General features: G+C 40.1%; 1 protein-coding gene across 1 annotated transcript; it reads left to right on the top strand.

Annotated features, from left to right (window-relative positions):
* Positions 1–4,100: 4,100 nt before the first annotated feature.
* Positions 4,101–9,341, top strand: metrn (meteorin, glial cell differentiation regulator). The gene is made up of 4 exons (XM_004080520.3): positions 4,101–4,399; positions 5,014–5,447; positions 7,234–7,293; positions 7,754–9,341. The coding sequence occupies exons 1-4, from the start codon at positions 4,293–4,295 to the stop codon at positions 8,065–8,067; spliced, it is 915 nt and encodes a 304-aa protein (XP_004080568.1). The 5' UTR covers positions 4,101–4,292; the 3' UTR covers positions 8,068–9,341.
* The last annotated feature ends 5,021 nt before the right edge of the window (positions 9,342–14,362 follow it).

Genomic DNA, 14,362 nt, shown 5'->3' on the forward strand with positions numbered 1-14,362 from the left:
TGGAGACAACCTTTTTCCCGGATAAACAAACTGTGAACATTCAGGTTATACTTTATTGCTGAAAAATTGGTGAGCATACTGTGTGTAAATTGTTTAAAAACAGCCTTCATAGAGAAAGTTTTACATTGGATTGTATCATTTCAATCAACTAAACACAAATATGGGCTCTCCTTCAGAGCACAAACACATGCTTGTCGTTTTTCTCTCTGACTCTCAGGATGCCAAGGTTTTTTCTCACTTAAGTGTCACGGATCTGAATTGATTTTAAATTCTTTTCCCACAATTAAGGTCAACCTAACCACGCAGAAAAGTTTTCTAATCTGTGTCTTATAGCTGGTTATCATAGTATGAATGCAAGGTTTTCTTATCATTGAATAGATGACTTTGTGTTGAAAAGGAAAATCATATTAAGACTCGGGTGACATGGAAAGCTAGAACAATCTCTGGAAAAAACTTGATTTTTTTGCAAAATATTACTGTTTAAAACATTTATTTAAGACTGTGTTTTATTCTTGATGACAGTTTATTAGGCGAAGGGCAAAAAAAGGTCAAAGCTTTATGTAATCTCTGGTAGTGTTTTTTCAGTGTTGAAGGTTGCAAAAAATATGTTCTAGACTACAGTTTTTGGTTGTTTTTTTTGGCTAAAAACAGCAAAATCATTAATAAAAGACCACCAGACATGCTTTTAAAATTGATCAAACCATGTTCAGAGTGGGTCTTACAAGCTCTGCTGTGTAAACAGGCTTAGGAAATGATTCGGTCTTGGACTTAAAAGAGTTTTACAGTTGGTTCGGATCTAAAAAGGTAGCTAAAATTTTATGTTTTTGTGACCAAAAAAAATCTCTTTGTAACTGAAACAGCAGGAAGAGACATTAGTGAGAGAAAGTTACAAACAACGTCAAAGCTCCATAAATAACAGTCACACCACACTGTCGCTACATCCTCTCTGTGTTTGGACGTGACCCCACAAACAGCGGTACAATGTACAGAGCAAATAGACCCAGGACTGACACACGCACGTAAACTCTCGTATGCATATAGAGGCGCTTTCTGAAGACAACATTGGCGAACCGGTGAGAATGAACACAGAAAGCCAAACCTCTATGGTACGGTGGTTAAAGTATGAGGAAAACAGGGCCGTGTTTCATTCCAGTCAAAGGTGGCCTTGTTTGAGTTGTGGAAGTGAGACCGGCTGCTCTGCTGGTTCACATTAACAGACTGACCTTAAACCGTAACTTAGACTCGGTTTGATTGCAACCTCAAACACCAACTTGCAGTTTGTGGTTCTTTTCTGTGTGCAGTTAGATGGAAATGATCTGTGAAACCACCACACTAACAAAAGGTTGGATGATGGAATCTATGATCAATAATAGGGGAAATATACAATTAAATCAACACAAAATTTACCCCTACAATATTTTAAATGTCAAATTAAATTGATTGGACGTACTAAAGGTAAATCTGTAAATTTGGCTTTGCACGACCATGTTGTGCATATGTGCATGCAGTCCCATATTCAAAGAGTCTATTTATGCCCTTATACATTCATTGTGTTTTGACTAAATATCCCCCCCAACTCCCCACAGCTCTGAGCTTTAAACTCGGCGGCTTTGAAATGCTGTGCGGAAAACAAAGCTTCGTCCTGCTGCAGACAATGAAACAGCTGGATTTCTGTACATGCCTCTTTGAGCTGGTCTGCAGCTTTATCATAACTCTGTGAGAGGGGGGCCTAGAGTTCATCAGTCACACACACACACCCAAAGTCGCTCAGCTTGGAGAGATGGATGGCACCGTTGGTTTAAAAGAAGATTTGATTTGGTTATAAATACCGCAACCTGAAAGGGAGGCGCAGCAGGGGAGAGGGGGACGGGCGGAACAACCGTGAGGGGCCAAATACCATCATATCTGCTGTCTGAGAAACTTCACTGGAGTTCAAAGGAAGCCCAAATGTTTGCTGAAAGACAATCAAGGCTGGATTATGAATAGATTTCAAACACACTCAGGTGGGTAGTTTAAACCGCCTTTTTTAAACAACTGAATTCTAAGTTTATTAATCGTCTTTTGATCTTTTTTCAGAGGTCTTTTAAATATAATTATTCTGTTTTTTGCCAAAATAAAAAAAATCTGTGTCTTTTAGTTTCTCCAGAGTGGCAGAAGTTCATTAAAAATTCATCTCTGAGTTTTGGGCAGGACCGTTCGCATGGAGCAAGTCCCCCCACTTCCCATTATCACTTTGTTTACACTCTCTCTCCCCCTCATACACTCAACCTAACATTATCGGTGCAACAAAAATGATGAGCAGCATTGGAGCTATCCAGCCATGCAGTTTTGAACCAGATTCCAGCTCAGACGAAGAAAACAAAGAAGTACATGGATGTATTTGTCTGCAAGGATGCATCAGAATGGAGCAGAGCAGTGAGCTTGTGGCTTGCCGTTGTAGGCTCTACGTCACACCTACAAGCTTTTTTCAACAACATTTTTTCATCTGCTCCTGATTTACGATTTGAATAAAGACATACTTAAAAACACAGTTTTAATCTTACTTTTCTTTATATATGTCCTCCAATGTGAGAAAAAAAAAACAAGGACATGTTTCAAAGGCCAAAAACACAATTGTTTTTGGGGCTACTCTTTAAAAAAAATGGGATTAACAAAACTAAAGTGAAACATTGACTGCATCCCTTCAACCATAAAAGCCTTATCTACTGTGTTTTTGCTGTCACTCAAGCAGCCATCTAAATGGTTTGCTTAATATTTAAAAAGCCTTCTTTTTACATGCATTTTTTTTAAACTAAAACTAACCTAAAGCAAAAAAAAAACACTTAAAATGCCAACTTTCTTTTACATTCTTTATTTATGTAATTGTGAAAGAAAGAATTTTTGTCACGCTTATCCACATCATTTAACTCATAGGTCACATAGGTTTGCTTCTTCTGTCCCCTTTTAAGCAACAAATCAAACTTTGTGACTTTATTTATGATTATCATATATATTAAATCTATTGTCACACATGTGCTGTATGCGTCACTGCAAAATAGTCTGAGTTGAGAAGATGGCATCCTCTGTCAATGTTCATTAGTTTTTTTATTTAAATGTATTACTTGATCTGAAATTTTTTTGATATATCTCTGTTTTGTAATTTGTGTTGGAATCTTTATTCATTTTAATTGCTTGAAATAGATCAATAGATTAAATAAATAAAAAATCTATACATGCAAAACAGGCCTAAAACAACTTCCAAGAAAGTTAGGACAAAAATTTTCACGATTTTTATCTCACTTTTCTCCAACTTCATTTGAATTGTAATTTTTGAATATATTGAAACTTTGTTTTTGAATTTCAAACACTAATAAGCACTTTGCTGTGTGGTAGGTTTAGGATTGATTGCTCTCAATCATTTTGTACTGAGGTTTTTCATTTATTTTATTTTCTGGTGAAAGTACAACAAAAGTGAATCTCATCTTCTCACAGGAACATTTGGTGGGTGTTCCAAACATTAAAAGCTTAAAATTAAGCTAAAATGTTTTAGGGCATTTAAAAAGAAATAGAAGCCAATCCTTTATTTTAGCATTAAAAATTCCTCCTTTTGTTTTTGTTCACAAAAGATAAGTCAAGGAAATTATTTTTGTCTGGTTTGGCTTCTAAAGTTAGTTTTTCAGTCATACTTCTGCTGTTGTTTGGGTTACTGTTTTTACTAATAACGAGTGAGCTGAAAAACATTGTTTTTTTTTGTAAATGCAGGGTTTTTTTCTTTAGAAAATCGTATTTTATGCAGATATTTTGTTTGGTAAACAGTAGCCAAGCATGGAGCACATTCCTTTACACAGAGGTATTTTAAATGTATGTTTAAAGACATCTGCAGGGGGGGTTTGGCCTCCAACCATGTATGCTTAAATTACGCATTCACTCACTCCACACACAAGTTAATTTGTATTTTTGCATGCAGACCAGTGCGACACAATAGCGGTTTATCTTTGAATACAGTTATTTGTCTGCCTCCCTCCCTCATTCATGAGGGGAAACCTCCCCCTCCCGCCCTGAGTGAGTGGTTTAAAGTTTCTCCCGAAGGACTCTGATTGGTTCATGAAGTTTTCACAGGCGAAATAACTTTGGAGTTGCGCGTCTCCTGCAGCTCTGTAGTCCGGAGAGCGCAGAGAGTGCGTCCACTTCTCGTGCGCAACAGCGGATGCGGAGATATGGAGTTTTCCGGACATGCAACAGTAGTATTATAGAACTGATTCTTTTATCTTAGGTGGACAGCTCTGGGATATTTTTGTGCGCATCAAGCGAAAATGCCTGGCTTTGGAAGTGTGATTAATGCCGTCTGGATTTTGCTCTTTCCAATGTTTGGCTTGTCTTTTGCGAATTATTCTGAAGATCAGTGCAGCTGGAGAGGAAGGCAAGTATCCCAGGCTGAACCGGTGCGCTATTTTGGCGCATTTGCGCAGTGAAAGTTTAAGGGAGACAATATATTCCTTGTGGTGGTTATAGAGATATTCTTGCAGTTGAAGCGTTTTAAATGCAAAATGTTGAAAACCTGCCTTAAGGGAAAGCAAAGTTTGCATCACTGAGGGGTTCCTGCAGGAAGCATGGGGGGGGGGGGGGGGGGGGGGGGCAGACAAACTGGAGACTGAAGGAATATTGTAGAATCTCAATGGAAATTGCCAGAGTGCGTGTTTTTCAAATTAAAAAAAATATTTATATTTGGTATAACTGATATTTTGTCCATCTTTAAATAAAATATGGGACTTTAAGTTGGCACCTAATGTCATTGGGCCCTTTGCACCTACAAGGCACCAGTAGGTGGCGCAGCAGTTTATTTGACATTCTATTATAACTCATTCTTTTACAATTTTTACTGTGTCCTGAAGTATTTATCTATGTTCTTGCTGCACTTTTTAGGATAGTCAGACTTTTTTGCATAAATTGCAGAAAAAGGTAATAAGGTTTTGGATTGAAAGGGCAAAACTTTAATAAAGTACTTATTAACCCTTTGATGTCTCTCCTTCACAGTGGTTTATCCCAGCAGAAGGGCAGTGTGGAGCAGATATCCCTGCACTGCTCAGAGGGCACGTTAAACTGGCTGTATCCCAAAGGAGCCCTACACCTCACCCTCTCCCCACGCCTTCCCTCTGTGGCGGTGGGGCCTGGTGGCAGCAGCAGCGGTCTCATCACCACCTGTGTAAAGCCCTCTGAGCAGTTCCACGGTGCCCAGCTTTACTTGGAGAAAGACGGGGTCCTAGAGCTTCTGGTGGGAGACAGACTGGAGTCGTCCCCTCCTCCGAGGGTGCGGTGCTTCAGTCGGCTTCCTGGGGAGAAAGTGGCCCTCTTCATGCAAGCTACGCCCCATCAGGACATCAGCAGGAGGATAGCTTCCTTTCGCTATGAGCTGAGGGGGGACTGGTCAGCTCGCATGTCTCTGGACTCCAACTCAATCAGCAGTGAGGGTGAGTCACAGGGAATTTGAGAGCAAAAGGAATTTTTTATGACGTTTTTCTTAAACTCAGCTCCCACAAAGCTAAAATGGCTTTATGTTATAATTAGAGACATTAAACTTCACCATCACATGCAACTCTTGAGGTTTTCTTTTTCCTTTACCAAATCGTTTGGAATAAAAGGGATGATCTTATAGCCCATAAAACCCTCAGTGTAGATGATTCATAATTCAGAACAGCCTTCTGTGGGCTGGTTGGGCTTTCCACGGCTCCTGCAGAGGAGGAAGTGGCCAGACTTTCCCCAGGGGCGAACTGGTTTGGAGCACGAGCAAGGGAGCAGTGGAGCAGGGAGGAGGGGTACAAAAGCGCAGTATGTGGGTCTTTCTCCAGAGTCCCGAGCTCTTTGAATGGATGCCGCATGAGTATTCTGGGATTACTGCCGTTGTCTAGGCGACAGGGAGGCCTGTGCCCAGCTGAGATGTTGCCCCCTCCCTTTTGTCAAGCCGCTTCTCTTATGAGGAGACTCGTCTGTAGGAGTACTCTCCCCCCACCTTCATCTCTCCCCACCACACACACATACACCCACAGTCACACACTGATTAGGGTTGGAAGGGGGGTTTTCAGTGGTCTACAGAAAGAGGAATCTCATTTATCAGGAGTTTTTCTGTAAGTAGGGGTGGGCAAGAGGCGTCCAAAGAGGAGTTTAAACAATGTCAGGGTTTTTTCTTTAAAAGCAATGGTGTGTCAGTTCAGACAGCATCCACTTTTTTGGGTTCATCAGTAGTGTGGCTATGAATTAAAGACTTACTCCAATGAAATTGTGTTTTTGGTGTTTTTAACATGTTCTTGTGGTATTTTTTCCTCATGATGGGGGACATTTAAAAAGAAAATTTAGCTCAAAATTGACCTTCTGAGTCCTGTTTTAAATCAAGATGCAGACCAAAAAAAAATGACGATGGAAAAGGTTGTGACGTAGGGGCAACAATCGGTGAGCAACAAGCTCCCTGCTCCGTTCCATTCTGATTCATCCTCTTGTAGATGACTAGATCCATCTACGTCTTTATTTTCCTCATCTGACCTGGCATCTGGCTTAAAACTGCACAGCTGTACAGCTCCAACAGCCATTTTTGTTGGACTGGTAATGTTAGGTTGGGGTTATGATGGGCTGTAAGCTAGCAGGAGAGCATGTGAACGGATGACTGATGGGAAATGGGGGTGGGCTTACTCCGCACCAAGAGTTCCTGCCCACAATTTAGTGACGAATTTCTAATGAACTACTGCCGAGAAACGATATCCAAGAAAACTACACAGGATTTCTGATTTTGGCTAAAAATGGCATGATCTTAATTTAAAAAATACTGAGAACGCTTTTACAATAGATCAAAAGAGGATTGGAGTGGGACTTTAAAGCATCTTTAATTTTATTTTGTAAAGGGGAATTAAGTGTGAAACATTATCTCAGCTCTTTTCCTCCTTCTCTCTTCTGCCCGGTTCATGCTTTGATGAGGTGTGACTGTAGACACCCTGGAAGGCTTTAGTGGGGAAATAAAATTTTGTCTGGGGGTGGAATGGCTTCACACATTCATCCTTATCTGGTCCTTGTCTGTTGGCTATAAACGCAGCAGCTGTCTGTTCATAGGACAGAGGTTGGCTAACTGCTTTTATTGTGGTTTTTGCTAAATTTAATTAGTCAAATCACCATGCGCATTTAGGTACATGTGATCTGGATGTACAAAAGAGTGGCAGTTTGAGTGTTTTGAAATGTCCCTAAATGGCTCCCTTCCGTTCTTCTCTCTAGATGCCTGCAGACCTTGCAACAACACAGAGATTCTCATGGCTGTCTGCACCAGTGACTTTGGTAAGTTTAGAGATTTTCTTACCATAATGTGAAAAAAAAAACCAGAACAATTAAAGACTAAAACTAAACTTTCTGTTGAAGTTATCAATTGCGAAAATATACACACTGTATATCTGTATCAAAACATAAAACCAGCAGTGAAATGGTGAAACAGCGGGTAACTAGAGACCCACACCCAACAGAAACCCAAAGAGAAGGGCTGTAGTGCACTAATCTTAGCATGACAGCCCCTCTAAGGGTAGAAGCAGTGGACTAATCTGCCTTTGATTGAGCTGTGGAAGTTCTAAGGAGAAGTTTAGCTTTCAACAAAAGTTAGGATTAATCTGCAGGCTATGCTGGTCATTCTAAAAGAAGCAACAGAAAAAGCCCACCTGCTTTACACAAAACAGTAACTGAAGGGCCGTGTTTAAAATGACAGTGGAAATGGTGTGATGCTAACAAGTGATCCGTTTACCTGCAGTGGTGCGAGGAAACATCCGATCCGTGGAGGAAGACGAGAGCCTGAGGGCAGCGGTGATCAAAGTGAAATCTACCCGCGTGTTCCGTCAGAAGTACACAATCTTCAACAGCAACAGTCGCCTGCCCAGTTGGGGTGAAGTCCGGACTCTGCTTCAGTGCGGCGTCAAACCAGGCCCCGGCAGCTTCCTGTTCACCGGCCGCATTCACTTCGGGGAGGCTTGGCTGGGCTGTGCGCCCCGCTACAGGGACTTTCAGAGGACTTATGCTCTGGCCAAAGCTGCACAGCAGATACCCTGCGAACTGCCTGTTGACTGAAAAACTCTTCAGTAGCTCGTCTATCAAACAGAGGCATGGGGGAGCTAAAAGCTGGGGCAGACTCAGGCCTGTTTGGGAAAAGGCTGAACTGTGGAGATGGTGGCTGAACCACAAAACCACCAGCTGATGGGGATCATCCCAAAAGACTGAGGAGAGAAATGGGTTTCTTTCCCATTTCAGTGCAATATGTGGTCACCTGCTCAGTCATGGTGAAGACCAGAGGACAGGGTTAAAAATTCTAGATCGGACCTTTCAGCGAACAATGCTGCAGAACCGATCAAAGTAAATTTACTGAGAAGTTTTGGATTTGGGATTCAATCAGTGAAGCCATTCATTTGAGTGCTGGGAGTCACTGCTGGAAAACTCAGGAAAACAAACAAAAAAGGAGATTTTTTTACACATTTTTGCCCAGACAAAGTTTGACTATAGGAGGATCAGTTGACTAAACCACCTCCCGGCGGTGGGGGTTGTCCTCAGTGTTATCAAGGTTATTATAGAAAGCCTTCACTGAACGAAATGTGAAGAAAAACTATTTGCACTCATGAGGGAAACAAGATAATCTGGAAAGAGAGATGCTGCATGCACTGAAAACCAAATAAAAAAAAGCAAATATATGTAGCATAGTGCAACAGTTAAGTTAATATATGTGCAGACCCTGTAAGCATTTACAGAGAAAACCAGAGCAGCTCGATGTAGAGCACTTTCATGTTGTAGCCAGTCGGAGATTTTGTATGTTTTTAGACTTTTTTTTCCAACTAAAGTATTTGATTTTTAAATTACTTTGAAAAGTTGAATTAAGTTTGGCCAAAGCAGTGTCACAACTAGTTGATGTTAAAGGATTTTTTTTTAATCAGAAGAGAAGTTAAACTGTTATTTTCAGTATTCTTAAAATGGAGACAAAAGCCAGTCAAATAATAATCCAATTATAATTTAAATTAAGTATTTTTAAGATATAAACAAAAACTGTTTGGACAGTTCAATTTTAGGGTAAAATTACACATTTATTTTAAACAATAATTGTAATTCTTTTCAGTTAAATGAAACCTTTTAAGTGCACTAGAGCATCAAGCAGACGGGGTTCGTACCAAATCACCACATTGTGATTGGCTTAAAATGCATACACTGCCATTTTTGTGCATATCTGATGTGAATTTATGTGAAAAATAAAATGTATATATGTTGATAAGAAGGTTAAGGAAAAAAAAAACAAGTTTTCTGAATTATTTTTATGTTCATCTGTACTATTAAAGTATTCTCTAATTTTACAAAGACTATTTCCGGTTGCCCTTGTGTTTATCTCAGAGCTTTTCCACTTCAAGCGAATTCTTTAGGCTTTCTAAAAGCGTAAGGCTGTTTCATGCTCTTTAATCCATCCCATCTAATGCATCAGCCCTGGTCAGTCCTCATTACACGGTGAGCATGAAAGCTTTCTTCCACGGTGCATTTTTTTTAGGCATAAGTCACCTCTAGTACTCGTGAATCAGATTCCTGAAAGCCCTGAACAATATGTGTGCCTGGGAGGGGCAGAGTTCCTAAAAGGCGGGACAGATTTAGGGACTGTTTAGGACTGAAGGGGGGCGGCATTTGGACAGGGAAGGAGATAGAAAAACAGCAGTTGAATTTCTGTTGTCCTGGGCCTCATGTGTTCAGGGTTCAGGAAGTAATAAATTGTCATTAAAGGAGCTGATTGGCAGACTTGATTGTGCTGAGGTGCCACACAGTCGCTCACTTAGCCCAGACCCCATGTGAGCATGTGCAATCAAAGCATCGACTTTCTAGCCGTACGTCTGCAAGCTGTAAAAGTTATTTTTTTACATAAGAATATAGCATCTGTGTGACTGTTATGGCTGACCGTGGTACGCTTTCATATCATTACACCACCTGTTTCTGTTGCATTAAAATGTGCCACTCATCTCTGTAAAATCCTAAATTTACTGGATGTAATAAACTCCTTTTGTGTTAGAGCAGCTGGCGGAATTAGGATGCTTTTTAGTTTAAATGGTAAAAGAAGCCTGACGGCCTTCTCTGCGTTCGACCCGCTGTCTGCCATAAAAGGGCGCTGGTTCACTTCTGTAAATGAAACCCATGTGACGGAGCCTCCCCAGTCATTTACTGCTTCAGTGCCCCTTTAAAACACCCCCTGGCTTAAAGTCAGCACAAGCTGCCCTTCTATTTACAAACAGACACTCTTCCCTGATTATCACAGGCAGAACTGTTGCTTTTATATTTTTGAGTTTCTCTTCTTTCATAAAACCTGCTTTTCTTTGAGCTTGTCAGGTTTCCTCATCTTTTTGGAAGCCATCCAACGTCACTCCCATCTTTCTGAAAACAATTGGTCTGTCTGTGATTTGTTTTGGACTCACTTGTTGCTTGTTTTTCCACCTCCTTGGTCATCACCATCTAGGCTGGATCTGACATCATCAGCTTCCTAAAAAATGGGCTAAACTAACACCTGTCATGCTGGAGCCAGAGCATGCCCAATAAAGCCGTTCAACGGCTCATAATTTAACAATCTCCTGTCAAGCAAAAGACCATGCCCCCCCATGGCCGTTAAACATCTTCCATCCATCTATTTTCTTAACCCGCTAGATCCCTTTTAGGGTCACGGGGCTGCATGAGCCTGTGCCAGCTTCTGTTGGGCGAAGGCAAGGTACACCTGCAGGTCGCCAGCTTGTTGAAAAAAAAAATCACTTCTACACACACTCACACATGCACACCTAAAAAATACTTTATAGTAACCATTTAACCTATGAAACATGTTCGTAGAAAACACACACATGCACTGGGGAGAATATGCAAACGCCACACACAGTGCAGCCACCATAAAGTTTTGTTTTATACTCCAACAAAAGACAAAAATAATGTGCTCCACCGTTCCTATTCAGTGCACAACTATTGTGTCACAAAGCGGTTTGCTGTTTGGGGGTACTCACTCGCAGAAGATCAGCAGAACATGTTCCCTTTCTGCCTTCATCTCCTCTGGAACCATTTGCAGAAACAGCTAATCTTTTTCAATCACGACCAAAGCAAAGAATGCTGTAATGTTACCATATTTATAGTCCTATGCACAACTTTTGTGCATTACATTATAAAAAGGCCTCTGAAGACTTCACATGACTTATGAGCTTGAGCCTCCTATAGATGATACTTGAGAGGATTTTTTAGTACAGTTTAATCTCAATTTGAAAATTTGACGGCTGTATGGCACTCAAAAAACGTTGTAAACATTAGTGAAACCAGGCTTTAAGTTGTCATTTTTGTTATAAAGTGTCATGGTGGCCTGTCAGTTATTTATTTATTTATTTATTTTATTTTTCCACAATGCGTCGAAAGCAACAAATCTCACAATACAGAATGTGGAAAAAATGGACATCCCAGAAGCAGCTGCTTATTATTAGGGGTCCAGCATTTTAGACAAGCATAAAAATACAAAAGATAAATGGCGGAAGGAAAAGAAAAGAAAAGAAAATAATTTCATAAATAAAATATACTAATAGAATGCGAGAAATGATGGTAATATAGTGGAAAGTGTTAGACAATAGGGACAATGAATTTGAACAACATAAACTCTGGCGTGTGGCCATATAAGTGTCAACGGACAGAAAGAAATCACAAACACTTTAATAGATGGTTTCGGTTGGAGCAGCATTTTTACAGTATGTTGACAATAATAACAATTTCAGTTTCCTTTTAAACATGTACATTGTTGCAGACTGTTTAACGTCATTTTCTAAAATATTCCAAGTTTGTGGACCTCTAGTACAGACAGAGAAGCTTGTACATTTTAATTTTTGTTTTTGCCTTTTAGCATATGCTTTTCCCTGGTGTCATGGTGATAAGAGGGCAAAAAAAGTGGTATGAGGTCACACAAACGACTATTTAATTTATTAACAACACTGTACATTGTGCATGCATTATGATACGTGTTGAGTTCCGGTAACTTAAGGAGGCTGTATCTGTGGAAGAGTGGATCCGTTGGGGAATTTGGCGTGGACCAGGTTATTGCTCTTATTGCTTTCTTTTGTGTAATCAGGAGTTTTGCCGTGTAGGTAGAATATGTGTTATTCCATATGATGTTACAGTAATTCAGGTGAGGCTCAAACAAGGATCTGTACAATGTTAGTAATGCATCTGATGGGAGCATGTGCCGAATCTTATAGAATAAACCAACAAGTTTGGATAATTTTTTAACTAGTTCATCTGTGTTTTTTTTAATTTATAAATTGATCCATATGGATTCCAAGAAATTTGATCGAGTCCACCTGTTGAAGAGATTGCCCATCTATATTTATGTTCAATTTCCTGTAGGTGGATTTGTGTCTGGATGTGTGGAATATGATAAAAAAAGTTTTGCTCGTGTTTAATGACAATTTATTGCATTTGAACCAAGTATCTACTTTTACTAGTTGTTCATTTAAGAGTTTTTCCAATAAGTCGATATTTCTATGTGACATGAATAAACTAGTATCGTCTGCAAAAAGTATTTTGTGGATGGCTCCAGAACAGAAAACAAAATCATTTATATAAATTATGAAAAGAAGTGGTCCCAATATGGATCCTTGTGGTACACCCGTTTGAATGTTGAGTTTTTGTGATTTTAGTTCATTAACCTTTACATATTGCTCTCTTCCACAGATCTCTCCCCCTCCCCCGCCTTTTCTGTCTTGGACGCAACCAGCTGTTCCCACTCACCTCATCACTGCTGCAACCTTCTTAAGGAGCCTTTGGATCTTTAGTCAACGCCAGTTCGTTGTTCCTCCCATGGTGCTTAGTCTGGCCAATTCTCGTTCCTGTTTATTGTCAAGTTGCATGTTATTATTCCTCTCGCTCTGCCTCAGGAAATACTCACCTGGTCGCGGTCCTCTGGTCACTCGTGCTTCGCTCCTGGATCTCCTCTTCAAGACGTCTCCAGCCAGCTGACGCTCCACCTTCTGGAAAGACGCAAACACTCACCTTCAACCAAATTCAATTTTCTAAAACTTACCTCTTGTCCGAGTCTCTTTCCGGGTTCCAGCACTTGGGTCATTCAGAATTTGCGTCATATCATATCAAAAAGCATACTAATTCATACAGGAGCAAATCAAAGTGGATTTGCGTGCGTAAAACGCCCAAAGTGGTTACCTGGTGAACTGCCTCTGGCTACAGGTTTTAATCCGGAATGCAGAAAGTTACCTGGTGGGTGAACTCCATCCTCTAATAATCTTGCTCACAGGGTTTGTTCTTGTGCTTCCTTCAGTAAGATTTGAAAGATGTTGTTAGGACATCAACAGCTCAAAGTCACAAATTTCAGATATCTTGACATAAATTACTACACAAAAATCGCTATAAAACACCACAGACATCTACCATTTTAGTTCTTTTCTATCTTATTGCTTAAAATGTTGTTGCTTAAACGCTAGTGCTTAAACTCACACCGTCCTCTGAGCCACTGCTGCAGACTGATAAGCCAAAACAAAAGGCTGTCTAATTGTTCCCTCACCTAATATATTGTGTGGCATTTTGACAAAGATCAGCTTCCTGCATTGTTGTCATTATTGTTGTCATTGGTTTGTGACCCTCACTTGAACCCCTTAAAGAGAGAATTTATGTCAGTGCAGACAAAGTAACACAGTGGTGCTGTTTGCTTTTGCAAGACAAAAACTAGAACAATTACTTATGCCTGAAAGCGTGCATTGGAGAACATTTGTCTTTAAACAAGAGAATAATAAATGGAGATGGCGAAAAACTCTTTTTCTGATGACATTTGTTCACTGATGTTAACGCCACGTAATCCTTTGTTGTTGCTGTTTCCATCACTTTTGTGGAGACTCTGATGAGTGCGAAGACCCAACACAATCCCCTTTATATTTTGTTTTGTCCTCTTGCATAGCTGAGGAGAGGGATGGAAATGGTAAAGAACCAGCACTTATGAGAAAGAAACCCATGCAGTGGAAGAGTTGGTGGGTGTAGACCTGCAGAATGTGAAGGTGCACCACGACAGTAATTAAAAACCCTCCACCTGGCGCTATTTTAGAAACAAACTCTTCTGTTACACGGTACTCAATCAAAACACGTTCTTGTGGCATTTTTTGAAATGATGGAGGACATACATAAAGAAAGATAGGCTTAAAATTGCCTAACTTTTAACATTTTGACATCTAATTGCATTACAGGTTTGTTTATTCAAATTGTTCGGGAGCAGACGATAAAATTTTATAGGAAGAAGCTTGTACGCTACAATGAAAAGCCACAAGCTCTCTGCTCAGCTCCATTCTGATGCCTCCATTTGTAGACGGCTATATCCACCTTCATTTTC

This window comes from Oryzias latipes, chromosome 19 (assembly GCF_002234675.1).
Source record: "Oryzias latipes chromosome 19, ASM223467v1".
Classification (NCBI taxonomy): Eukaryota; Metazoa; Chordata; class Actinopteri; order Beloniformes; family Adrianichthyidae; genus Oryzias; species Oryzias latipes.